General features: G+C 35.3%; 2 protein-coding genes across 2 annotated transcripts; one reads left to right on the top strand and one right to left on the bottom strand.

Annotated features, from left to right (window-relative positions):
• Positions 1-922: 922 nt before the first annotated feature.
• LOC120119314 (5'-nucleotidase SurE-like) lies at positions 923-11066 on the bottom strand. Its single transcript, XM_039139128.1, has 11 exons — positions 11005-11066; positions 10477-10797; positions 10025-10119; positions 4431-4498; positions 4298-4341; positions 3991-4068; positions 3741-3894; positions 1901-2056; positions 1716-1817; positions 1138-1203; positions 923-1036 (listed from the first exon to the last, which is right to left on the bottom strand). The coding sequence occupies exons 2-11, from the start codon at positions 10773-10775 to the stop codon at positions 938-940; spliced, it is 1161 nt and encodes a 386-aa protein (XP_038995059.1). The 5' UTR covers positions 10776-10797; positions 11005-11066; the 3' UTR covers positions 923-937.
• A 7319-nt stretch (positions 11067-18385) lies between these two features.
• LOC120119313 (protein HOTHEAD-like) lies at positions 18386-21303 on the top strand. Its single transcript, XM_039139127.1, has 4 exons — positions 18386-18527; positions 18831-19209; positions 19646-20911; positions 21012-21303. Exons 1-4 carry the CDS (start codon positions 18452-18454, stop codon positions 21064-21066), a joined length of 1776 nt encoding a protein of 591 aa, XP_038995058.1. The 5' UTR covers positions 18386-18451; the 3' UTR covers positions 21067-21303.
• Positions 21304-27064: the final 5761 nt, after the last annotated feature.

Here is a 27064-nt window from a genome sequence, read left to right as displayed (position 1 = left end):
GTTGACATTATTGTAGGAAAATCTTAAAGGAGGGCCAACATGATGATGTCATCAATGGTTGAATGCTTGCCAGAGGTAAGTTCACCCACAGCTACTAGGGGTCCATCAATTTTGGCCTTCAAACCCCTTGGTCTTCAGCGGTAAATAATTCATTTGATAAATGAACGAACTCAGACAAAGGTATACATTTATTAGTTTATTTATCGAATCGTTTATAATCTTCTTTTACCCGTTCTTTTTTTCTTTTTCTTTTTTATATATTGATGAAGATGAGAACTAAATAAACATATGGTGGATCTTGAAATTCAAACCGTAAAACTTAATGAGCTTAAAGACTAATGGCATAATTTCACTAATTTTTTAACATAAACAGATAAATTGAACACAAACACCTTCAAATATAAATGAACAAACACAATACTAAAAATATTTAAATAAACATAAACCGAACATGAATCATTTTAAAAATAAATAAAATACGAACAAAACTTTATTTGTTCAAGTCCGATTTATTTACACCACTATCTATATTCATGTCCGAATTCCGATTGCACCCTGATGCTTGCCACAATACATCAAAACAAATAAAGGGTGGGAACATCTATGTGAAGAAATAACAATATTCCTTTAGTACTGGAAAAATTAACACCATCTAAGAAATCAAAGACAAAATTACATGAAAAAAAAACACAACAATTTGTGAAAAGTACAAGGTCATATAATCTAGACCACGCTATCTCGTATTAGCAAACAGCTAGAACAAGGACAACACAAGACAAGACAGACAGACAACGTTATTTGGAAACCCCTTGAAAAAAAAATGAAGAGGGAAAATACAAAATCAAGCACAGATTCAATTGACGACTTAATGTAATGCCTCCTGCAGTAGTATACAAATTTGAGGGATTAAAAGATTTCTTGGGTCTCCCCCAAGGTTCTATTGCTCCTCCTTAAGAACACCGGAGATCCAATCTGATGCAGAGGTTCGAATGTCTGACTCAATTTGTGGACAAAGCGATATAGGAGTTACTGCAACCTGTAATTTTATAAACATGTAGGAATCATTTTGTATTTCTGTAGGTCGATAAACGAAAATTGATCCTTCAGCTTTCGGAAAAACAATAGGGTTTAACTTACGAATCCGTTGTCAAGGGCCTTGAAATCCAAATCCTCGTCCGCATCTTCCTGCTCTTTATTAATAAACTGCAAAATACATATATAACCGTATCAACTATAGTTAATTTGTAACAAAAAAATAAGCTATGTTACTCGTGTTATTTTACTCATGTATGACTAGCTAATACGGGCATGTGTCTGAAACAGGTACATTTAATTTTTTGTAAGTTTTTCAATACATTTCGAGGCTCATATCCCGATTCTCATGTCCATATATATGTCATACAAGTATTGGACACTGGTACCTTAAGAAAAATGAAGCAGCATTGAAATAAGCATTCATGGATAAGGAAAAGGGATTAACAAAAGAGCAAGCAAAATTAGTAAAAACAAAAGCATAGTCTTTAAGCTATTTAAATGCATTTTTATGCAAACCAGTTTGAGATGACTGACTTTACGGAAATGATCAATTATATTACTGAAATCAGATATTTAAGGATTTATAATCCGTGGGTTAGCAATTATGACTTACTAGAGCAATAAATTCGGTTCTATGGCAGTTAAGAACTTCTAGATTTCTCAGTTGGAATTTTGCATACCTCCAGTCGAAAGTACTTTTTCACTTTATTATCAGATTTAACAGCCCCAACCGACTCTACCTCCACATTCTGCCGTTGCGTGGTAATTCGCCGAGCAGCACCCTAAAGAAGATATGTATGGATTCAGTATTGTGACTGAACAGTGACAAAGATACCCTATAAAAAAAGGGGGGAAATAGACTAACAGCAGCAGATGCATCTCGGCTAAGCTGTGCAAGTTGGAGTCCTAGGCTTTGTTGATTAGACATGAAATGTGCAGCAGAAGCAGGATGCCGATTAGCTGAAACAGCTAGCCAATTTGGTGCGGATCTCCACGTGCTTTGCTTGGTCAATTTAAAACCCTGCCACATATGAACGAAACAGCAAAGAATGTATGAAGGATGAGACCAGACAAAATCACAAACCAAAGAGGAAACAAATATAGTGATACATATTGTTTTCTAATACCAAGAAATCCAAAACTCAAGCATTCTGGGAGGATAGGCACATTGACCCTCATCTAATGCACAGTAAACATCGCCGAAAAGATAAAAACAATATTGATACATAAAGCTGAAAGAGGGAAAGGGAGCATGCAGCTTAGGTATAGAAATCATAGATTGTGCTTGAAGCAAACATGGAATTTCTATCTGAATAGATTTGATCCAAAACATTAAAAAAAAAGTTACTTGCATCAATCTAAAGAGGTCTTAACTAGATCAGCTCGTCGAACAAAAAATAAATTTGTTTATTTTTTGGGGAGAGGGTGCAAATGAAAGAATTGATTGATGCAGTCATCAGTTAGAGTTATCCCACTAGAACACAAGCAGGTAAATATTAGCAATATAAAGATCATAAGTTCATAAATAACGGGAAAACAGAATATGGACTGTGTATGAAGCACCATCCATCTGGAATACATTTTGAAGTCAACTAAGCACAAGTTCCAACCAGCACAATTCATGTGCGAGTAATGTTAGACCGTCCAACAAGCTTAAGTCCGAAGGAAATAGTGTACAACTTTATCAAACATCAAAAGAAACATGACTAGTCAGACATAATTTGGATTTAAATATCTGGCAGTGGATCCAAAACCCAAAACTGCATAGTTGAGTAAATATAATGCACTGAACTTGGATTATGCAAATGTACTTTTCTATAGAACATTCAACTACCATGAGGAAGATTCCTCCCTGAGGCGATTTAAAACTTTCCCTGTTCGATGAAAGCTTCCATTCACAAGTCGGAACGTTGGACTTTTGTACTTGAAGCTTCACATTTTCACAGTTGTTCTTTTGGAAGGGAAAATCGCAACAGGGGATCAATTCATTAATAAAGAGCATGACAGGAAATTTCCCATTGGACTATATACTACCATGATGCTTTCTAAGAATTTCAGTTCTCTTGAAAGATAAGGCATGGCCCTCGAATAATAAACTTCGACAATGCTGCATTTAGGAACATCCAGCACATTGACATGATTTAAGAGAAATGAAACTTCACTGCTCCTTTAGGAAGTAAACCACTCTGCTACTTGAGTCTCAAAATCTAAGAAATTAAAGGAAGAGATATACAGCTTCCAAACTGAACATTATATAAACAACTCCAAGATTTCCCCAATAAATTTGAACCTAATATGAAATATAAACACACAAATGAATACAAATAGATGAAACATATCTATTCTTCTATGGAATAAGGCATTGTCTTCTTCATTAGCTCTAAAAAGGATTCTTTTTTATGAGAGCAACCCTAAAAGTTTCATCTCTCCTATCCTTAGAAGGAAAGCAGTCAATCAAGAAACAGGACCCCTCAGCACCCGCCTTTGGTCTAATACAATGCAATTAGCCTTAAAAGTTTAATATAAACAGGAGTTTATAAGGACATGTCAAGGAAGCAATGATACCCACATTCAACTTGGGAGGTTACCATAACTATAGAACAAAATCAGTATTATATCTCGTTCTAAACATGATTGACATCCATATACATATCATAGTTATGAAAATCACATTTATTTATGCCCCTAAACTAAGGAATACAAACCTTGTTTGATGACGGCGATGTAGGAATTTCTATATTTAGAAAGCAACTTTTGGGGAAAACACCCTTTTCAATATCTCTAATGGCAGCAGTTATTAAAGGTAAACAAACAGCAACTGCATCCTTAAAATCACTTTCTTGGCTTTCTTCCCTCTTCCTGCAATAGTGCCCGGCAGTTGAAAGAACTTTCAATTATGAAGTGAGAAGAAAAATAGTAAAAATTAAATCCCCAAAAACAAAGATTGTAAGGCACCAGTTCAATGATATCGACAAAGATGGTACACCACAAATCAACGCTTCTCTAGCTCCAGCCACAACACTTGAGTAAAACCTGGTATGTTATAAATACACTTAGCATCCAAACACGAACCATAAAGGATTAATAACAAACTAACAAGATAAAATTACAGTGAGACATGCATAAATTTATCACCAGGAGATGAAAATTCAAAGCGAAACTCGAACACATCATTTTCTAATAATCAATCAAGAGGGTTGTAGTACCACCTGATAAAATTAAAGCAAATAGTAATATTGTGCAGGCATGTTCAAAGACTTACATGTGATGACCACAGCTTGATCCTCGGTTAATTCCACTAATTACCTGGACATATTACAGAGAATATAGTAGTCAATCAATGTTTGAAACAAAACCGATACTTTAATTCATTGACAAAACAATGAAAGCCTTACCAGCAGAGGCTTTGATGATGAGAATAACGCCCCAGACAATGCTAAGGATACACAATCTACAGTAGTTCCTGGAAGGAAAGAACCATCACAGTATTAAACTCAATGGGAACCACGTGGGTCTGGGTTTGAGGGAAAGTATGGATTTGGAGGAAAATGCCAAATTAAATGTTAATGGGATGGATTCTTCATCAATTAAGGAAACTATTCCTTCTGGGCCTGCTTTTATCCCTAAGTGGAGTGGGAAGAGTATGGATTCTGGTTGTTTTTCTCCTCAGCCCAATATCTTATGTGAAAGGAGGAGTAAGATCGTGAATCAAGATGTCTGTAATGAGGTTGTGGCTAAAAATTTCTATTATTTACTTTCTACTCCTAGTTCAGAATTTCCTCAGAGTCTTTCTAGAGGTAGATCGTTGATTCCGCATAGAAGATCGTTATCTTCTTTAAGTGTCCCTATAGAGAGGAGGAGAATGGCCAGTTACAGAAGATTTTATAGCAGATCTAGAGAAAGACATTACTGGTTTGGGAATAATCAGAATGGAATTCCTGCTAGAGAGGTTGATTTAGCTTCACAGAGGGTTCCAGATCAGTCCAGCACTCCAGTTCAACAGTTTTTTTCAGCAACAGTTCTTAATCCTCAAGGTGGCAATGGCATGAAGAACCAATTTCAGCCAGTAGAGCTAGTTCAAGAAGTTTGGATGGGGACCCTGTAGGTTGTCTGGCAGAAAGAATATGTTCTAATGTCAATGATGGCATTTCAAGGAGAAGACCAAAAAGGATTTTGTTAAGGGAAGCTTTAGAAAAAGTTAATATTTTTACAGCTTCTTCTTCGGTTTTCTCGGACTCCTGGAGGAAGCAGTTGCTACTTGGCAAGTTTGTCAGGTATTAGGGGTTTCTTTTAAGCAGGGGAAGGAAGCCTTTTTGGGAAAAATTATTAATTTAGAGAAAGGCTTAGATGTGGCCAATTGAGGAGCTTTAAGGGAGTTTTGGTTTTTAAATCATCAATTATTAAGGACAAATTATCTATTGTTTCATGGAATGTTAGGGGTTTGGGTAAAAAAGCAAAACAGAGAGCGGTTCAGTGGTTAGTCTCCAACACTAATCCTTCTTTTCTATGGCTACAAGAGACTAATCCGAGAAGACTCTGAGGTCTTTTCTAAGAAGAATCGGACTGAATATCTTTCAAGGTGTTATTGAATCTCCGGCAGTAGGTTCTTCAGGGGGATTACTTTGTTGCTGGGACGATAAGGTGTTTGAGATGGAAAATCAATGTATTAATAGAAGATTCATTGTTGTTATTGGCAAGTTCCGTTCTAATCAGTTTAGAAGTGTTCTCATTAATGTTTATGGGCCTTCTGTGGAGGATGAGAAAGAAGGTTTTTTTTGGAAGAACTCAGCTTGTTCATTACTGGCCAGAATCTGCCGGTTTGTGTAGGGGGGGATTTCAATGTCTATTTGTGTGAAGATGAGAAGGTGGGAAAGGCTCAGAACAGATTTTCTATGGGAATTTTCAGTCGGTTTATTCAGTCCTCGGGTTTAATTGATCTGCCGTTGACCGGAGGCACGTTCACTTGGTGTAATAATCAAGATGCTCCCACGTTTGTTAGATTGGATAGGTTCTTGGTGGATGGTCAGTTTTTTGATGCTTTTCCGGATATTGTGCAATCATTAATTCCCAAGTCTATTTCAGATCACAATGCTATTCTTTTAGAAAACGGAGGAATGAATTGGGGTAAAAAACCTTTTAGACTTTTCAATTATTTGATGGAGGAAGAAGGTTTTGAGGATTTGGTTAGTCTTTCAATTACAGATTGCAAAAAGACTAGGAGAAAAGCTGGAATTCTGAGTATTTTGAAGACTTCTATATTAAACATCAAGAAATGGACTGGGTTGAAAACCCAGTTTCCTGGAGCTTCTATTTCAAATTTAGAAAAGAATATTCAAAAGCTAGAGGAGAATGTTCAGAAGGTTCAGGACAGTTCCATTCAGGGGATAATAGAGGAATTAAAATCCTGTCGATCAGAGTTATGGAGACTACACAGAATGAAGAACAGATTTGGCATCAAAATTCAAGAACTAAGTGGATTAAGGATGGGGATCGAAACACCAGATTCTTTCACACGTGTGCTACAATTAGGAGAAAGCAAAATGCGATGAATGCTCTTATAGTCGATGGGAATTTTATTCATGACCCTATTGTTATCAAGGCCACTATTAAAGATCATTTCTTTAAAATTTACAATGATCGCTATACTTTGGATGTCGCTGAATTTTTCTAGCATTTCTTTGGAGCAAAGCTCTTGTCTAGAGAAGGAATTTTCCGAGGAAGAAGTTTGGGAGACTTTAAAGTGTTGCGATAGTAATAAAGCTCCGGGGCTTGATGGATTTAACTTGGGATTTTTCAAAAGGTTTTGGTCTAACCTTAAGGAAAACATTATGGATTTCTTTCACAACTTCTTTTTGGGGAAAGTGTGGGAACATGGTATTAATCATACATTTATCACCCTTATTCCTAAGCGTCCTAACATCGGGTGTCTTGATGATTATAGACCGATAAGCCTAGTGGGAGGAGTTTACAAGATTTTATCCAAGTGTTTATCCAGGAGGTTGAGAAGTTGTATTTCAGATATCATTAGTCCGACTCAATTTGCTTTTATTCCCGGTCGACAAATTTTGGATTGTTCGCTCATTGCTAACGAGGGAATTGATTATTGGAAGAAGAAAGGGCTTAAGGGTTGCGTTCTAATAGTTGATTTTAGGAAGGCCTATGATACTGTTGACTGGCCTATTCTATTCAAGGTGATGAAAAATATGGGTTTTGGCTCTACTTGGATCAGTTGGATTAGGAAGTGTGTTACTACAGCTTCAGTTTTGGTGCTTGTTAACGGGGTTCCATCGGAGGAGTTCACATTAGCAAAGGGTCTTAGACAGGGTTGTTCCCTATCTCCATTATTATTTAATTTTGTAGGGGAACTGCTGAACTTATTAATTCTCAGGGCAGTTTCGGAGCGATTCTTTTCTGGTATGGTAATTGGCAAGGAGGAAGGGTCCTTTAACTTAACTCACTTACAATTGCCGATGATTTAATTATCTTTTGTGGAGCTTCGGAGACTCAGATTTTGAATTAAGAGAGTTCTTAGAGTATTCGAGGTTATGTCAGGCCTTCAATTAAATCTTAAGAAAACCAGATTGTTCGGCATTAACACATCTCAAGAAGAGGTTCAAAGTTGGGCAGATTTGCTAGGTTGTGCAGTCGGAAGTTTTCCTTCTAATTATCTAGGCCTTCCGCTAGGTGCTTCTAAGAATTCTTCATCTATTTGGAATCCGGTGGTCCAGAATTTTCAATCAAAACTTGCAGGGTGGAAGGCCTCTAACCTATCACTAGCAGGGAGATTGGTTTTGGTAAAATCTGTCCTTAGCTCACTGCCCACTTATTTTCTGTCATTGTTTAAAATTACTCAAGTCTCTCAATTCAATTATGTCTAATTTTTTATGGGGAGGATGTAATGGTTTTAAAAAGATTCACTGGGTAAAATGGACAGAACTATGCAAATCAAAGAATGAGGGAGGTTTGGGAATTCGAAATCTTATGAGCATGAATAGAGCACTATTAGGGAAATGGTCTTGGAGGTTTGCAAATGAGAGAGGTTCTGTGTGGAGGAAATTCATTTGTAGCAAATACAACATTGATTCATCAATGTTATTGTTTAAAAGAAAGATTTCTCCTCAAGCTTCTTGGCTTTGGAAAGCAGTGGTTACCAACCATTTCAAAGATGATTTCTTTGGTTCCAACTTTCGAAATTTGTGCAGTTTTCAGGTTGGTGATGGCAAGTTAATTCGATTTTGGCAAGATAGTTGGGTTGCAGATTATCCGCTCCAGGTTCTCTTCCCCAGACTGTTTTTGATTTCTACTAATAAATCGGGCAAGTTATGTGAGTATGGTGATTTTCAAGCTTTGGGATGGATTTGGGATGTAAAAGCGAGAAGAAATTTAAATGACCGGGAGCTTGAACAATGGTGTAATTTGATGAGCATTATATCAAATGTTTCTATGTCAAGAGATACTAGTGATGGATTGATTTGGAAAGGTAGTGGGGATGGTGTTTACACAGTCAGTTCTTGCGTTAAAAGGTGCTCAACAGGTTCAGAAGAAGTTAGTTCTGGAAGAATATTGTTTGGAGGGGTTTGATACCCCTAGAGTAGAAACTTTAGTGTAGCAAATCGTTCTTCAGAGGTTGGCTGTTACGAAAGAACTGATAAAAAGAGGGGTTAAAGGCATTGAGGATGGTTTATGTCCTCTGTGTAAGGTGGTTGAGGAGTCTTCTTCGCATTTATTTTTTACTTGTTCGGTCGTGTGGTCCTTATGGAATAAGTTTATGAAATTTTGGAAGTTTAGTTCTATTTTTCATGCTGATGCAAAATCTTTTCTTATAGCTTGGGACGATTTGAAGAAAGATTCAACTATTTGGAATTTCATCCCTGGGGCTGTTCTGTGGACAGTTTGGAAAGTCAGGAATTATATTGTTTTTGAAGGGGGGAAGCTTGATTAGACATAATTATTTTTCCTAGCAAGATTCATGCTTGCTTCTTGGTTCTTAGCTAAGTATAAGGAAATTCTTATTCCTAAGGATTCTCTAATTTTCGATCCTTCATTAGGGGATTCTTGCGCATCTAAAAATTACTGTAAGTCACCTATTGTCCCTTGGACCCCTCCTCCCTTGGGCTTCATTAAATTGAATGTTGATGCTGCCACCACCAATGATTGGAAGAAAAGTGGTCTTGGTGGTGTTCTTGGGGATCATGTTGGTTCGATTCTAGGCTCCTTCAAGGAGTCTGCTGGTTCGGGACCTCCTACACTGATGGAACTCAAAGCTATTCAAGAGGGCTTATCTGTTTTTGCTTCTTTTCAAGGGATGGTTAAGGAGCGGCTGCTTATTGAGAGTGACAGTAAGGTGGCAGTGTACTGGATCAATAATGTTGAGTCTTGCCCAGTCGTTTATGCTGTTATTGTTAGAGATATTGTTGTTAATCTTAGAGCTTTGGAGGGGGTTATTAGATGGGCTGCAAGATCAGCAAATATAGTTGCTGATGGTTTAGCAAAGGCTGCTATTAGCTGAATATGATGTGGTCTGTTTTGTTTCGATTCTGCTTCCAGTAGGGGGTGGGGTCTATTGGCTTTTGTTAGGGTTATCTGGTTCACTTCAACTAGGTTGTAATTTTACTATTGTTCAATAAAAACTAAAGCGCTCTTTTCCCCCTTCCGCTGATCAAGGAGCTTTTCTAAAAAGATTCATTGATCAAGAAGGGAGTTTTTAATGAGGCCTTCAACTCTTATAAAAAAAAACTCAAACTAACATTAAATCTACACAAACACAAGATTGCAAACATATTTGACAAAAAGGTAACAAACTAAGGTCCTAAATGTTCATTCTTAAAGCCAAATTTCATCATATAAATGATGGTTCTGACACGCTATATTTGAATTTTCAATCACTAGAATAATATGGTTTCAATTTCATATCTTGATTCAAAGAAAAATGAGATGCTTAAAATTTGGTTGGCAATTGAATTAGCATAAATACAAAATCCAATCACACCTGAAACTTCATAAGCAGTGGCACCTTCAATTTCTGATTGAGCAACAGTGATTGTTTCTCGGACGGTCACCGAATGACCCGAAACAGATTTGTCCCTAAAGCAATCCATTCAGAAACTAATAAATGACAGAAAATTAATAAATTCAATAGCCCAAAAAAGGTAGAAATTAAATATTTTCAGACTACACATCCAAATCATTAAATTTTAAAAAAGAAAAAGCTGAACAAGCAAAGCTTGATATAACCGACAGTTCCAAATATGAACTAAGAGACACACAAAACAAAAGAGTTATTACGAAGGTAATAAAGTTTGCATAGTTGCCTATTACAGTAATAAAGCAAAAAAATACAAATTTAGAGAGGACCCAGATGAAAAAAATGCAAAATTAAGCCAAAACAAACCAGAAATCAGGAAAATTTGTGAAATTTCAGAGGAAATAAATAAAACCCACAATTGAGGGGCGCAAACATGGACATTGTAGAGGCCGGAGCAGACCAAAGCTTGAACAAGATAAACAAGGCCAAGGGAATCCATCCCTTCCCCATTGGTAACCAAAACGACAGGCTTCGAGTTGTCGTTTTCATCACTAGCAGAAGTAGATGTCTCAGTGGAATCACCAATAGCCTCAGATTTTTTCCGTTGCTCATCGTTTTTTTCGTTGTCGGAGTTGCCTCCTTTTCTGCTAAGAAGAACTTCCTGGAGATTGTTAACCAAACCAGGAGGTAACATGTTTTTTCTCGTAGTTGTCATACTGCTGTGAATTAAACAATAATGATTGAATCAAAACCCTAAAAGGAGAAATTACAGAAACAGATTTGGTTCAAAAAGGAGATGGAATAAGGGAGAATAAATGAGATGGATTGATGGACCGGGTCTAACGGGAGACAGGGAAAAAGAGAGAAAAGAAAGGGTTTTAAAGAGGAAATCAAATAGCTTTTGGGATTGAGAGAGAGAGAGAGAGAGAGAGAGATGATTAATTATAATAATTGAGAATTATGGGAACTGGAATAAGGAACAGTGTTTTGCTTAAACGGAGACTGCAGGTTTTCTTTTATAACATAATTATTTATAGTTTCCATTTTTAATAGGGAATACTCAAGCAGATTTAATATACGGTTAAAAAAATATTATTGATTTTTTATTATTTAAATAAAAAATGATCGGAAAAATTATTAAGCACTACCGATTTTGTTATTTTTGGGTTTTTTAACCGGATTTTAAAAAAATGACCAGAAATATTATTAGACGCTATCGATTTTATGATTATTCTTGGACATTTTTACCGAAAATGTTATAAAAATTATGTTTTAGGTAAAAATAATAATATTTTAGATGATTTTTTACCGATTTTATTATTTAAATTAATAATAAAACCGATAGCACTTTATTTTAACCTTATATTAAAATGTTCCCATTTTAATGGGAAATGGAGTTTTTCACCCTAGGAATTGGGTTTGTTCGTAGATTGATGGAGTTGAGTTGAGATTTATTTTTAAAAATATTTAGTTAAAAATATTTAGTATATTTTTAATTATTTATTTTAAAATAATAAAATAAAAAACATATTATAATATTATAATATTAAATTATAAATTTAATCACTTAACTTTCTTATCACTCTTATTATAGTCATTAAAATTAAAAAAAAATCAATTTATTCATAGAACTTTTAAGTGATTTTATTTTGGTTGTCCTACCGTTAAATATTTAACAACTTTACGACTGATTTAAGAAAAATATATGAAGTGATCCCAAAACCTTTTCTTATGTTTTTATGAAAAACATTAGTTTTAAATTCCCTTTAATTTCCCGATAATGAAACATCTTCTTCTAAATCTCAACGGTGGAGAGGTAAAAAAGGATGACACGAATTGTATATCTAGATTCCACACTGATCAATCGGTGAATATTATAAACCCTAGTGGTTTAAGATTTTATGAGTTTAAGGTTGAGTCTATGAGTTTTAAAGTGATTTAGGTAAAATCTAAATCGAAAGCGTGACTAAAATAAGATCAAATTAAAAGTTAAGTAAACAAATTAAAATTTAAATATGATAATCACACCAATAAAAGAAAAAAAAATTGGGATTTCAAATTTAAAGTAAGATTAAAGTAAGCATATGTCGTAGTTTGTATTAATCGAACCAAACCTAAACTACGTGTTACATTAATTGTTTGATTTATTACATCTATAAAGCACCGCCTTTTTTATGCAAATAAATAAATAATGGGACAACTCTTTTATTGAATTATTTATTTATAGCCTTATTGGGGGCGTGGGGGAGACTTACTTGCATGACCTAACACATAGAGATATGGGTAATGGGCTTGCACTCTTACTCCTTTTAAAATGTGGGGTACATTTGTTGTGGCAACAATAAGAGTTTTAATTATATAAACTTTAATTAAATATTTACTTGTTAATGTAAAATTTTAAATATATTAAACGATTCTAATGTTTTAAAAAAAATTATTTTTTTTTATAAAAATCTCAAATTCGAGTAACTATGCCTATAAGTTGTGTATTGTTAATAAATAAGAAAAATTCTAAATAGATATTAATTTATAAAAATCTTAAACTATTAAAAAATATTATAAATTTAATATTTTATATAATAAAAATAAATAAATTTATTTTTGAAACTCTTAGAAACTCAAAACCCTAAAACTCTATATATTCTTTAAAGGGATTCTCTAGTTCTTCTTTCAAAATGTCGTCTTAGATTGCATCTTAAGTATCGTCGTCTTTATGAAACGATTTTATCTATCATTATGATAGTTTGACGTTTCGTGTTGCATCTATCATGTCGCATCTTTTGATTAGAAAATGTCGATGGTATCTTATTGTTAGATTCCCTTTCACAGCAGTTAGTTGATGTAGTCAGAATTGTTCGCAAGTAATCTGTGGTTCTCTAAATCTTCACATCTACGATATTACATCTAATTTCGAATAGAGACAATGAAACATGTAATCGAGAGAAGGTTTTGATTTTATTTTTCTTCACACCGCCCTTAGAATTTTTAGGTTGATAATAATAATAATAATAATAATAAAACATAGTGTTGGATGTTATTTCAAAATAAATACTTAATTGTTGTGTTTGTAAAGGTAGAGTCTCCAAGAATACAAGCACAAATATATTTCCAGATCCTTCTATATTTAGAAGGGCAGCATCACTCCCTTCATCAAGTAATTAATACTATAATTGTGTAAAGTGGAAATTAGTAGGTACACCAGACATTGAAATATAATCTATTCTCATTTTCTCTTCTCTGCTCTTTAATTATCACTACCTAATCTTCATATATATATATATATATATATAATAACTCGTATATTTACGACCAAGCATATTCGACTAGCTGATCAAACTGTTAGTTTTTATTTCTTCATATTTCTTTAGGTTATTGGTTCTAGATCCACTAGAAGCACTCCCCTTTCTTCCCCTTACTAGAAGCATAATTAAGAGGACGTAAATTACATGCATTTGTTAACGGCATTTAGGGATGGATAGGAGGTTGGGATAATCGTCTTCATGAAAACATTATATTATCATATACTTTAGACATTTTCTTTATCTATTTTATTAATAATTTATATTCTTCATTTAAAATTTTATAAGTTCGACCCTATCTTAAATTTTAAAATTCTCCTAACATAAACTCCTGCTTCCGAAATTCAACTATTTAGCTTATTAGACCTAACAAGCCCATGGCCCATGAATGTTACAGTTTGAGATATGTGGCTTCATTAGAAAAGCTCACGGCACTGAGAAAGTTGGACCTCTGCAATACAGCTATCGAAAAGGTTCCCGATGGACAGAAAGCTTTCTTGTCTGCAATATTTGGTTTCGTATGTTGAATCAAGTACTCTAAAGACTAAGGGACTGGAATCTATAACCAGATTAAGGAAGATGGAGACATTTGAAGGCAGGTTTAATGGGTTGGTGGACTTTAATGCGTACTGCAAGTCTTCTCAAGCTCAAGGACTCTCTTCTTGCTTGCTTGTGATGGCTGCAATTGAAGCCAAGTTTGACTTCAAACCACATCAACACATATATCTACTTTTGTTTTCAACCTCAAACGGAATAAGGAAATTGACAGTAATGGTGTACTCAGACTCTTGTCGCGCATTCAAGGTACTGATCGTAAAATTTTCCCTTCTATTCACTATCTAATCTATTGGCAACACCTATAACATATATTATACAGCCCTGATGGTGACTGTCGCATATCTTAAATTTGTAAAATAATAATAGCCATATAAAAGATAGGAGTTCAATTCATGGAATCCGTGGTTGAGTTGTGGTCATCAGTCATGGGTTAGCCTTCAAACTCATTATTATGAACAGGCTTAAATAGATTATAACTGCAACATTAATCAGTTGATCAAATAATTCAAAATAATAGCCTTTACATGCACCATCCAATAAAAACCAGCTCTAATAAAAGCAAGTAAAGTTGCAGTTAAGCCAATGAGTCGCCATAGATTGTGCTGAATAATATCCCATTTCTGTCCATCTATGGAGGAATAGGGAGGGGAAACATCCTATGCTATTAATCCTTTCCCGTATAAAGAAGACGACGATTTAATGTTGTAACAAAATAATTATAACTTCATATATTGTTTTGAATGTTTTGGGTGATTATAAGATAATATTTGTTTAGAATTTTTCTTAGTTATTGACAATACAAATACCTTGTTCGAACTCGATACCTATAGAAAGAACAACACTTCTTTTATTATTAAGATCGTTTAGTAGATTCAATTATAATATATATATATATATATATTATATGAAACAACCATATTAAATTTAAATTTATCCATGTGTGTAATGGAACGGTAGCTAGTTGCCACTCATTTTGGCTTGTGTAAGTAAGGCTAAATATTTACTACACGCTTAGTGTTGGTACGAATAGTTGAGATATTCATGAATTTAAATTTGTAAAGTTAAGTTCGAATCTTACTACTGTCAATCTTAGTGAATAATCTGTAAATTTTTATATAAATCTCAATTAAATCTTAGGTATACTTAACCTTATACCGGGAGAACCAACCCTTACCTAATCTTTATGTAACCCAAAAAAACATTTACTACACAACACAAATCGTACGGTCATCGGCTCAAATATTAATTACAAACAGCTTCCTTTAAGCCTTGCTTACCCCTTCCTTCCTACCCTCTCCTATTGGCAACCTTGTAATAATTACTTCTTCTTCAATAATTCTGTAAGTATTGATTCTGTAATAATTACTTCTTTTTTAAAAATTCGTATTTTGGTTGAGTTGATTTTTTTTAAATAATGTTAGGTCGGGTTAAATTCAGTTTTAGGGTTATAAATTTTTAACTTGACTCGAGTAATATAATATAATTATTATTTATATATTTAGAGATTGTAATAATATTGATCTTTATATTTTTTAATTAACTTCCTATTTTATCTAATAAAAATAATAAATATATATACATATATTTGTCTTGGGTCGAGTCTAATTTTTACTCTAGAAATCATATCAGATTTCGAATCGAGTGGAACTTCCCTAAATCCAAATCAAAATCAGATAACATGTGTAAAGATATAATATTCAGATTAAAGTCGTATTAATCAAAATCTTGTTCGACCCAACACATACTCATCCCTAATTTACATACCTAAATTATCAATTTTGGTCCGTTTTAATTATTAAATTGTGTGTTTTGAAAAAATTAAAAGTTCATGTACTAAAACAGATCAAAAATGAAGTGTAGATAGTAAATGCGTAGTTTATCCAAATAATAAAAATGAAACCATGTTAATAACTTATAGCTTTTAGTTTGTTGTTGGTTGAACTGGAAGCATGAAGCATGTAATTGGTTAACTAAAAACAGACAAAAAAGAAGAGTTGGTTGACATTCGTATGGTAAGTGGTTTGAAATTTTTACAGCTGGATAAATGTACCTGTTGTTCATGCACCCTATGTTATTCTATTCTCTGTTATGTGTATATTCAATGCCGATGAATTTAATATTTTCAGAGTTTTTTTTGTTGTATATTTAAAAGGTGGGTAAAGTACAGAAGCGGTCCCTCAATTATAAGATAATTATAAGGTACTATTTTGTTGAGTCCTCCTCCAACTATTATAAATTATAAAATAGTCCATCGACTATATGGTGTTGCTTTGTTAAATCATTTTACTATTAAATGTTACAAAATGGTCACTCGACTATCCATATGTTCCAAACTCGTAATTTTTCGTTAAAAAATTAGTAACATGTTGATCGAGATGTGATAAAATCAGATATCAGAATCATTTGAGATGCATTTTATGGATCGACTCTTCGTTCACGTTATATTGTCGAGTAAGTGCTTGAAAGATTATATTGTTGAACGAGTGCTTAAAAGCAACGATGGTGCCAATAGACATTATTAAAAATATGATTTTATCATATCCCAATCAGCATGTTAATATTAAGCTAAGACGACCATCAATATTTAACAGAAAATGATAAATTTGAAATATATGGATAGTCATATGGTCATTCTATAACTTTTAAAAGTCGGATGGCTCAACAAAACAACATCCTATAATCGGTAGATCATTTTGTAACTCTTAATAGTTAGAAGACTCAATAAAACATCAACCTATAGTTGGTGGACTATTTGTGCACTTCAAGAACACAAATGTATATATATATATATATATATATATATATATATATATATATATATATATATATATAAAGTTTATGATAAGCATGTGAATTTAATGGTAAATGTATTATTATTATTCTTTAAGATTTCGAGTTTGAGTATCATGAATATCAGAAGTGTGAGCGTTTAATATCGAATGATTACGATTTATATTTGAATATATATTGCATTATATTTATCTCATATTAATAAAAAATTATAAATGTTAAAAAAATTTTCAAAAATAAAAATAAATGGTTGCATTAATATAATTGAAGTAAATATTGACACGAAAAGAGGTTGAGGACGAGACACGTGAGAGTCGGTCCAATGGTAGATTTTGGTTCTATGAAGAAATTAATGGCATATAACATTAATTCAACCACCTCTCTCTTCTCTTTTCTTCTCTTTCAATTTTGTTTAATTTTTAAGAATAAGTTATTATATAGTATATTATTTATTTTTATTTTTATCATTACTTTTTCTTATTTTAATCGTTAATTATTATAATTAATAACATAATACGAATAATGATGTAATATAATAATAATTTTGAATAATTACTTAGTTGACCATAAATGTTATCCTAATGTGTCATTATAGCAAGGACAACAACGTCAAACCTGCTGACGAGGAAACACTAAAATTAACAGTCGTTTTCGCCTTTCAAATGTCTAAATTCAGTAACATAGATTTGTATTTCTACAATGTTTCAAAATTCTAATCAATTTGACTACCAAATTCCTTAACATCCACTCATTTATCACACACAAATATATTAGTTAATGTTCCTAATAAAATTGGTTAATGTATGTTCCAAATCCTTATATTCTTTATATATAAAAAATTTAGTCCTATTTCCCCCTAAGAATTTAGTTATTTTATTTCTCATAGAGATGGTAACGGATTGAGTTTTTAATTAATTCGACTAGAAATATTGTTTATCCTCTACTCGAATATGAAGACTATATTCTCTCTACCTGAACTTGATCAAACTCAATTTTTTCGAGTATAAACCTGATCTGATTCAAACTAACCCGACGTAAAATAAAGACCTAAGTAAAAAGTATATAGAAAGAAGATATTATAACAATTATCTCTAAATTTATAGTGAAAATATTATACATGACCCTATGCCAATTTGGATATGAGGATTTTCACATTCCATTCGAATCTGGTCCGACCAAATTTTTTTTTAAATGATCAAATAAAATTAGGTCTGATCAGATTAAAATAGATCAATTTTAGATTAAATTGACATTCTAATTTCCCATACTTGAAATTTTTACTACAAAGAGAGGGTATATGAGCTGGCATGCAAATTAATCAGAATTGGATGTGAATGTGAGTTTAAAGTCACCCCAAGGGGCAAAACAAGGTCTCCTACTCCAGCCGTGGAATTCATTTCGCCATTAATGACTTGCACCAGCTAGCTAGCAGCTACCCCATGTTTCAGTGGTCTTAATTACAGCTGATAGCTGCATTTCTTGTTGGATTCAATACCCATTTCTTATTATATATAATCATAAATCTGTGCTGTATTTGCTTAGTTATACACTGTATCTTGGTGTATATATAAATCATTGATCAGCTTTTGACTATTGAAGCCAAGGCTGTGAGTGTTAACAGACACACACAACAAGACCAACCAGTGAAAACCGCACATAGGAACTTGTTCTCTTTCTCTGCAAGCTATTATTATTTTATATTGTTCGCCCTGTGAAGCTTCTTCTTCTGCTGTGTAGCCTTTCAATGGCTGCTTTTGTTGGGGCAGTGAAGCTCTTTATCTGTTTGGTTCTTTGGCTCAACACCCTCTCTTCTCTTCAAGGTCTCTATCTTTTGACACACACACACACACACAAATATATACATACATATGTATATATATATCTGGTCTCCTCATGTTTTTGTTCACATTTGTTCTTTATTTCTTTGGATTCTTGCATTCAGCACACACACACAGATGTATATATGTTGTGGGGTATGTGCAGACATGTAGATTGAATAATTCCTTCAAGAAACTGATGAATTAGAGACGAAACTGATAGTTTTAGCGACGGTAGAAGCCCAATTATAAATTTTCAGCGACGAAATCATAGTGTCGCTAATGATGCTGAAAATTTTGGTTTAGGTGCGAGGGAATTTTACGAATTTCGGTACCCCTTCATCAGAAAGGCGAGTTCATTCTCATCAGCATCATCGTTTTCGTCTTCAAACTCCGACGAAGTCTCGTATGACTACATAATCGTCGGAGGTGGCACGGCCGGGTGTCCCCTAGCTGCCACATTGTCTCGGAACTTCAGCGTGTTGGTGTTGGAGAGAGGTGGAGTTCCCTTCTCAAACGCCAATGTCTCCTTCCTCAGCAACTTCCACATCGCCTTGGCCGACACTTCTCCGACCTCCGCTTCTCAGCCGTTCGTTTCGACCGATGGCGTTATTAATACTAGGGCTAGGGTTCTTGGTGGTGGAACTTGCATCAATGCTGGCTTTTACACCCGAGCTAACTCAGAGTAAGTAATAACACTTTCGATCTTTATCAGTTTAAACTCAAGTTAAATTAACGTCACTATTATAGAAAAACAATGGTCCTGTGAATTCTCTTTGAAGCTATAAGAAAAGGGTCTTAAATATACGAGAATTTGGTCCAAGAATATTAAAAATATGTAGCTAGGCACATGTATTATATTTAAAGATGGATGGTGGTCATGTGAAACCTGAAAATCAATATATGTATTTGTCCACAACCAAGCATTTATCAAGTTTCAAGGGTCAAGATGTTTCGGTTTTCAAGAACATTAAATTAGGGTTTTCAGATTACATTTATGATTCACCCATCTTTTGATTCCTCAAGTATAAGTATTTTTTTATTTGAATTAGTGTTAGTTAAAAATAATTGTACGAATGAATTAAACTGAATCATTTTTTTTTCTCTTTTGGATGTTGCAGTTTCATTAAAAGAGTGGGGTGGGATGCAAGGTTAGTGAATGAATCGTATCCATGGGTAGAGAAACAAATAGTTCACCAGCCTAAACTAGCACAATGGCAAGATGCCTTCAAGGACGGTCTTTTAGATGTTGGGGTCTCACCTTATAATGGATTCACCTATGATCATATCTACGGAACTAAAGTCGGCGGAACCATTTTCGACCGTTTTGGCCGTCGACATACCGCCGCGGAGCTTCTTGCTTCTGCCAACCCCAAAATGCTCACTGTCTTGATATATGCCACTGTCCAAAAGGTTTTGTTTGATAAAACCGGGACGATACCGAAGGCGATTGGAGTGATGTTCAAGGATGAAAACGGGAACCAACATCAGGCGTTCTTGACGAACAATCGGCGGAGCGAAGTGATTTTATCATGTGGCGCAATGGGGACTCCTCAGTTGCTGATGCTTAGTGGCGTTGGACCGAAAGCTGAACTCGAGAGGTTGAACATTTCCATGGTGTTGCACAATGAGTTTGTTGGCAAAGGCATGGCTGATAACCCGATGAACTCGCTTTTCGTCCCGATGACTCATCCCGTGGAACAATCTCTTATACAGACCGTAGGCATTACCAAGATGGGAGTTTACATTGAAGCTAGCAGCGGATTCGGACAGGCCCAAAACAGCATTCGTTGCCACCATGGGATGTTGTCTGCCGAAATCGGGCAGCTGTCGACATTACCGCCGAAGCAACGAACAAAAGAAGCCATTGAAGCATTCATCAAAAGTAAAAATGACCTTCCACATGAGGCATTCAAGGGAGGTTTCATTTTAGAAAAGATTGCAATGCCTCTTTCCACAGGCCACCTCAACTTGATCAACACAAACGTCGACGACAACCCTTCCGTTACCTTCAACTACTTCAGCCACCCTCGCGACCTACAACGATGCGTCAAAGGAATCCGGATGGCTGCCAAGGTTATACAATCAGATAAGTTCATGAACTTCGCGAAATGCGACAAACCGACCATGGAGAAGCTTCTCAACATGAGTGTCAAGGCTAACGTTAACCTCATACCAAAGCATATTAATGACACAAAGTCCCTACAACAGTTCTGCAAAGACACCGTGATCACAATTTGGCATTACCATGGAGGGTGCCATGTTGGAAAAGTGGTGAACCATGACCACAAAGTTCTCGGAACTAGAAGACTCCGAATCGTCGATGGGTCCACATTTAGTGAATCCCCTGGGACTAACCCTCAGGGCACTGTCTTGATGATGGGCAGGTAAGCTTTAAAGGCACGTTTAATCAGTACTACAAAGCATTTAACTATGCACAGAAATGGTGGGGCAAGGTTACACTTATTTTCTTTCTGATTTTTGCAGGTACATGGGAATCAAGATTTTGAGACGACGACTTGGAAAGGCTGCTCATGTATAAGGGACCACCATACACCGGCGTTTGTTTTGTGGTTGTAGTAGCACTAGGAAATGAATGTGATATTTATATGTAGAGAATTAGCTTTAGCTTTGCCTTTTAAATTGTGCTGTTTATTTATATATGATGAACTGGGAAAAGAAGGGAAATAGTTTGGGATATTAGGCTTAGCTATGTGCTTGTTTTGATGTTTTTAGTGCCATATAATCAAAGATTTAAGGCTCCATGCTTTGTTTCTTTCTGGTTTTTTCTTTACAGTTTAATGTGACCTTGGCCAAATTTTAACAGAAAATCCATGCTCACTTTGACTGCCTCTTGATAATCTTCGTATTCTCTGCCAGAAATGCCTTGTAAAGGACCCCGGTTCCGTGTCACAGTTGGAAGGCGAGAGGGAGAAGACGAAGGGCGAGAGAAGGGTATCGAAGAAGAAAGGGGAGAATTGGGGGAAATGAAGAAACAAGGGTTAGGGATTGAGATTGAGATGGGAAGCAATTACCTGAGAGAAGAGCACGTGAGGCGCACGAGAATTATTAAAACACCAAAACAGTTGATCCAGCAGATTCAGATGCTTGGTCCAGGAGATCCAGGTGATACACAGGTGGCCCAGTAAAGCCCAAGTCCTGAGGAGATAACAGAACTGGTTAGCAAAGACAGGCTAGCTGGCATAACAGATTCTCTATTTGCTTGTATGTAAATAAAACAGCAATGTAATGGAAAATGGTTATGAAATGAATGATGAACTTTCCTTTTCTCTAAATTCTCTCTTCTTCTATCATCTATATTCTCGTAATCTTCTCTATTTCTCTTCAATACATAACAATTGGTATTGAGAGCCTCGGTTTCTGGCAAGATTGGTGGCATGCCCAAGAAGAATCATATCATGGCAGAAGATTTAGCTGGGTTGCAGAAACAAATGGAGGAATTGACATCACTGGTGAAACAAGGAAAGGATGAGTCTAATCCTCCTAAATGGTGGGAGACTCAGGAAAATAGAATTTCTGCATTGGAGTCTAGGATGGCTATGAATCATGGATATGTTGCAGAAATCTTGAAGATTCTGACTGGTAGAAAGGAGGACCAAAACCAATCTGATAAGAATCAGGTACAGACCCCTGACTCATCTAATATGAGTAGTAAACAACCTGTTAAGGTAACAATAATTAATGATAAGACTCGGTTTACTTATAAACCGGATGAACTTGGAATTCTTAAGTCTAAACCGAATGATTTGCCTGCTCATATAACTAGCTTTAAAAATGATAATCAAATAGGGGAGAACAGTGCTGTTAAGAACAATACAGATGTGGATGGAAGAGGCACAGGGGTTTTTTTTAATACTTCAGGGAGTATGTTGTACATGCCTAAAATCGAGCTACCTTTTTCTGAAGGTAGTAATCCAAGAGGTTGGATACATAAATGTCTTAAGTACTTTTCACTATGTAATATTGCTGAGGAACAAAGAGTACAAGTAGCTACAATGTACTTAACAGGAAAAGCAGAAATTTGGTTTGATGGCTATATTATGCAAAAACACCATGTTACATGGCATGAGTTTGAGGCAGACCTATATCATAGGTTCTGTGATAAGGCCTTTGCCGATATAGTGGAAGAGTTTACTAAACTAGTACAGAAAGGCTCTGTAGAGGAGTATCAAGACAGATTTGAAGAATTACAGCCTCACATGCTTTTGAAGAACCCTACTCTGGGTGAGGAATTCTTTGTCTCTTTGTTTATCAGTGGATTAAGGGATGGCATTAAACATAGGGTCAAAGCCCTAGATCCCAAGACACTGACTGAAGCATATAGGCAAGCTAAACTGTATGAGTTGTCTGTTGAATTTGAAAGTAAAAGGTTGAGGCCAGTCTTTAGAAACCTATCATACTCAAATTCCCTACCTAATTCTAAGCCAAATTAGTTACCAATTCCACAAAATAGTTCAACCACTTTGCAACCAAAACATAATTTAGTAGAGTACAGAAGGCAAAATAATTTGTGCTTTAAGTGTGGTAAGAAATTTGTCCCAGGCCATTAGTGTAAAATAAAACAATTAAACATGATGATTGAAGATGAGATTGTTCTTCCTTCAGATATTGTACCTACTGATTCAGAACAACCAGTCCTACAGGAAGAAGAGAGCCTAGAAATATCTATGAATGTTATCACTGGGTGTATTAGACATAATACACTAAAAATTCAAGGCAGTATCCAAGGCAAACCATTGAACATTCTAATTGACAGTGGTAGTACCCACAATTTTCTAACACCACAGTGGGCTGAAGTTGGTATACAGGTGAATACACCTTATCCTTTAGCTATTACAGTGGCTAATGGAAAACAACTTTATAGTTCAGCAAGGTGTAATAAGGTTGAATGGCAAATGCAAGGGCACTCTTTTGTTCATGATTTCAGACTTTTACAATTGGGAGGGAGTGATATGGTGTTGGGAGTATATTGGATGAAACTATTTAGTCCAATCTTGATGGACTTCAATAAAATGACTCTTAGTTTTGTTCATCAGGATGAACAAATTGTTATACATGGTCAGCAACCATCTCAATTTTTGCAACAAATTTCAGGGGCTTCTTTATTGAAAATGACAGGTTCAGACTCTGTTATTTTGGGACTCTGTTATTTTGGGACATGTGGTGTTATTATCTATGACAAAAGGTTCTAAACCTATTCCTGCAGCTATTCGACCTCTCTTAGAAAAGTACAAGACTATTTTTGAGGAACCAAAAGGCCTCCCACCAGAAAGAAATCATGACCATGGTATTCCTCTTAAGTCAGATTCAATTCCTGTCATCTAAGGCCCTACAGATTTCCACATAACCAAAAACAGAGGTGGAAAGGCAAATTACTACTATGTCTTCTCTATTATTCAGCCTAGTAGGAGCCCATTTGCATCTCCATGCCTATTAATTAAGAAGAATGATGGATCTTGGAGGTTCTGTGTGGATTATAGACAACTCAACAGCATGACTATTAAGGATAAATTTCCTATTCCTGTTGTGGAGGATTTATTAGATGAGTTACATGGTGCTATTTATTTTTCAAAGATTGACCTCAGATCAGGGTATTGGAAAATCAGAATTAAAAATGCAGACATACACAAAACTGTATTCAGAACTCATCAAGGCCACTATGAATTTAAGGTAATGCCTTTTGGCCTTACTATTGCCCCTACTACTTTTCAGGCATTAATGAATGAATTATTTAGTTCATTCCTTAGAAAATTTATGTTGGTGTTTTTTGATGATATTTTAGTATACAACAGTTCTATGGCAGCTCATATTGCTCATTTACAGAAAGTTTTAGAGGTGTTACAAACTAATCAATTATTTGCAAAGTTCTCCAAATGTTTTTTTGGACAAAACCAAGTGGAATACTTGGGACATATTATTTCAGCTGCAGGAGTTGCTACTGATCCTACTAAAGTGGAAACAATGAAGAATTGGCCCATTCCTAAATCTTTAAAATCTTTGAGGGAATTTTTAGGATTGACAGACTATTACAGGAGATTTATTAAAGACTATGGTGCTATCAGCAAGACAATGACACAAATGCTTAAAACAGACAACTTTCAGTGGACTAGTGCAACTGTGACTGCCTTTGAAGAACTTAAAAGAGCTATGAGCAGTGCTTCAGTTTTAGCTCTCCCAGATTTTCCAAGAATTTTTGCTTGGAAACAGATGCAAGTTCAGGGGGTATACGTGTTGTCTTATCTCAAAATGGCAGACCTATTGCTTATTTAAGCAAGGCTCTCAGTCCTAGAAATTCTAGCCTCTCTATTTATGAAAGAGAGTATCTTGCTATTCTCCTGACAGTTTCTAAATGGAGACATTACTTAGAGGGAAATCCTTTTATCATTAAAACTGACCATGAATCTCTAAAGTATCTCTTGGAACAGAAGTTAACTACTACAATCCAAAAGAAAGGCCTGACTAAACTCTTGGGTTTGGATTATACTATTCAGTATAGAAAGGGAAGATCCAATGTTGTGGCAGATGCCTTATCTAGGCAATGGGAGGATCATGATCAGAGTTTTGCTATGAGTACAACTGTAATCATTCCTAGTTGGGTTCAAGATGTGGAGGCTAGTTATAGAAGATCTATTGGCTGATTGGATTTCTAAGTTAATTGTGAATCCTGCTGTTGATATTAATTGGAGATATTCAAAGGGCATCCTTAGATTTAAGGATAGAGTTTATATTGGAACTGTTGGAACCTTAAGACTACAAATTCTTCATACATTACATGATTCACCTTATGGTGTCATTCTGGAAGTCAAGCCACTTATCAAAGAATTAGATCCTATTTTTATTGGCCTAGACTTAAGGCTATGGTGGCAACCTGTGTCAAGCTTGTACAGTTTGTCAACAAACTAAGTGGAACATGTTGCTAAACCAGAACTGCTACAACCACTACCTATCCTCAACAAGCTTGAGAGGTCATCACTATGGATTTTATAGAGGGGTTGCCTACATCATTGAAGAAAAACTGTATTTTAGTAGTGGTTGATAAGTTTACTAAGTATAGTCATTTTCTGGCTCTGTCACATCCTTACTCAGCAGCTGAGGTGGCTAGATTATATTTAGACCATATTTATAAGCTTCATGAACAGCCTAAAATGGCCATTTCAGACAGAGATAAGACTTTCACTAGTCTCTTTTGGAGAGAACTAATGAAACTCTTAGGAACTAAGACCCTATTTAGCACTGCCTACCATCCTGAAACTGATGGACAGACAGAGAGGGTGAACCAATGTTTAGAACAGTACCTAAGGGTCTTTGTTTTTATCAACCCAAGAAATGGCTAAATGTTGCCACATGCTGAGTGGTGGTACAATACCACCTACCCACTGCCTTAAAGTTAACACCTTTTCAGGCTCTCTATGCTACAAAGCTCCTACAATGGTTTGGCATACAAAAACTAATGTACATGCAGTAGCATAATTAATGCGTAGCAGGGAAGAAATCAAACAATTGGTCAAAGTCCAGTTAGATCAAGCCAGTAATATAATGAAACAGAGAGCAGACAAAAATAGGTCAGAACAAGTTTTTCAGGTGGGAGATTTAGTTTACCTGAAGTTGCAACTGTATCGACAATCTTCTCTTGCCCTGCGAAAACATTTGAAATTGGCAGCAAGGTTTTATGGTCCTTATAAAATTATTAAAACCTATAAATTGGACTTACTAGATACCTCGCGTTTGCACCCAGTCTTTCATGTTAGCCTATTGAAGAAGCATGTTGGAGACACAACATCAACTTCAACTGATCCTCCTGTTATTGATGATGAAGGTCAGTTCAAAATCGAACCCAGTAGAATATTAGGCATAAGGATTATTAATAGACAGAAAAAACCAGTTACACAGTTATTGGTTCGCTGGACTAACCTAAACGAGACGTACGACACCTGGGAAGATTATTCAGTGCTTCGAGGACATTTTCCGTTGTTTGATCCTTGGGGACAAGGATCGACTCATGGGGCGGGTATTGTCACAGTTGGAAGGCGAGAGAGAGAAGACGAAGGGCGAGAGAAGGGTATCGAAGAAGAAATGGGAGAATTGGGGGAAATGAAGAAACAAGGGTTAGGGATTGAGCTTGAGATGAGAAGCAATTACCTGAGATAGGAGCACGTGAGGCGTACGAGAATTATTAAAACACCAAAACAGTTGATCCATCAGATTCAGATGCTTGGTCCAGGAGATCCAGGTGATACACGGGTGGCCCAGTAAAGCCCAAGTCCTGAGGAGATAACAGAATTGGTTAGCAAGGACAGGTCAGCTGGCATAACAGATTCTTTATTTGCTTGTATGTAAATAAACAGTAATGTATGGAAAATGGTTATGAAATGAATGATGAACTTTCCTTTTCTCTAAATTCTCTCTTCTTCTATCATCTCTATTCTCGTAATCTTCTTTATTTCTCTTCAATACATAACATTCTGGCTCCTCAACGACCGGTCCGGTACTTAAGTGATTCGATGCAAACATTGATATCT

This window comes from Hibiscus syriacus, unplaced genomic scaffold (genome assembly GCF_006381635.1).
Source record: "Hibiscus syriacus cultivar Baekdansim isolate YM2019G1 unplaced genomic scaffold, ASM638163v2 tig00110332_pilon, whole genome shotgun sequence".
Lineage (NCBI taxonomy): Eukaryota > Viridiplantae > Streptophyta > Magnoliopsida > Malvales > Malvaceae > Hibiscus > Hibiscus syriacus.
The sequence above is the reverse complement of the archived record's forward strand: the minus strand, read 5'-3'. Positions and strand labels throughout refer to the sequence as shown.

What these genes read in the sequence shown, in the direction of transcription:
- LOC120119314 (XM_039139128.1), bottom strand. Translation starts at nt 10,775, where the DNA reads ATGACAACTACGAGAAAAAACATGTTACCTCCTGGTTTGGTTAACAAT. An exon ending in TTGTCGATATCATTGAACTG is followed by an intron (nt 3,895 to 3,990) that starts GTGCCTTACAAT and finishes GCACTATTGCAG; the next exon opens with GAAGAGGGAAGAAAGCCAAG. An exon ending in GCCGAGATGCATCTGCTGCT is followed by an intron (nt 1,818 to 1,900) that starts GTTAGTCTATTT and finishes TATCTTCTTTAG; the next exon opens with GGTGCTGCTCGGCGAATTAC.
- LOC120119313 (XM_039139127.1), top strand. Translation starts at nt 18,452, where the DNA reads ATGGCTGCTTTTGTTGGGGCAGTGAAGCTCTTTATCTGTTTGGTTCTT. An exon ending in CACCCTCTCTTCTCTTCAAG is followed by an intron (nt 18,528 to 18,830) that starts GTCTCTATCTTT and finishes ATTTTGGTTTAG; the next exon opens with GTGCGAGGGAATTTTACGAA. An exon ending in ACTGTCTTGATGATGGGCAG is followed by an intron (nt 20,912 to 21,011) that starts GTAAGCTTTAAA and finishes TGATTTTTGCAG; the next exon opens with GTACATGGGAATCAAGATTT.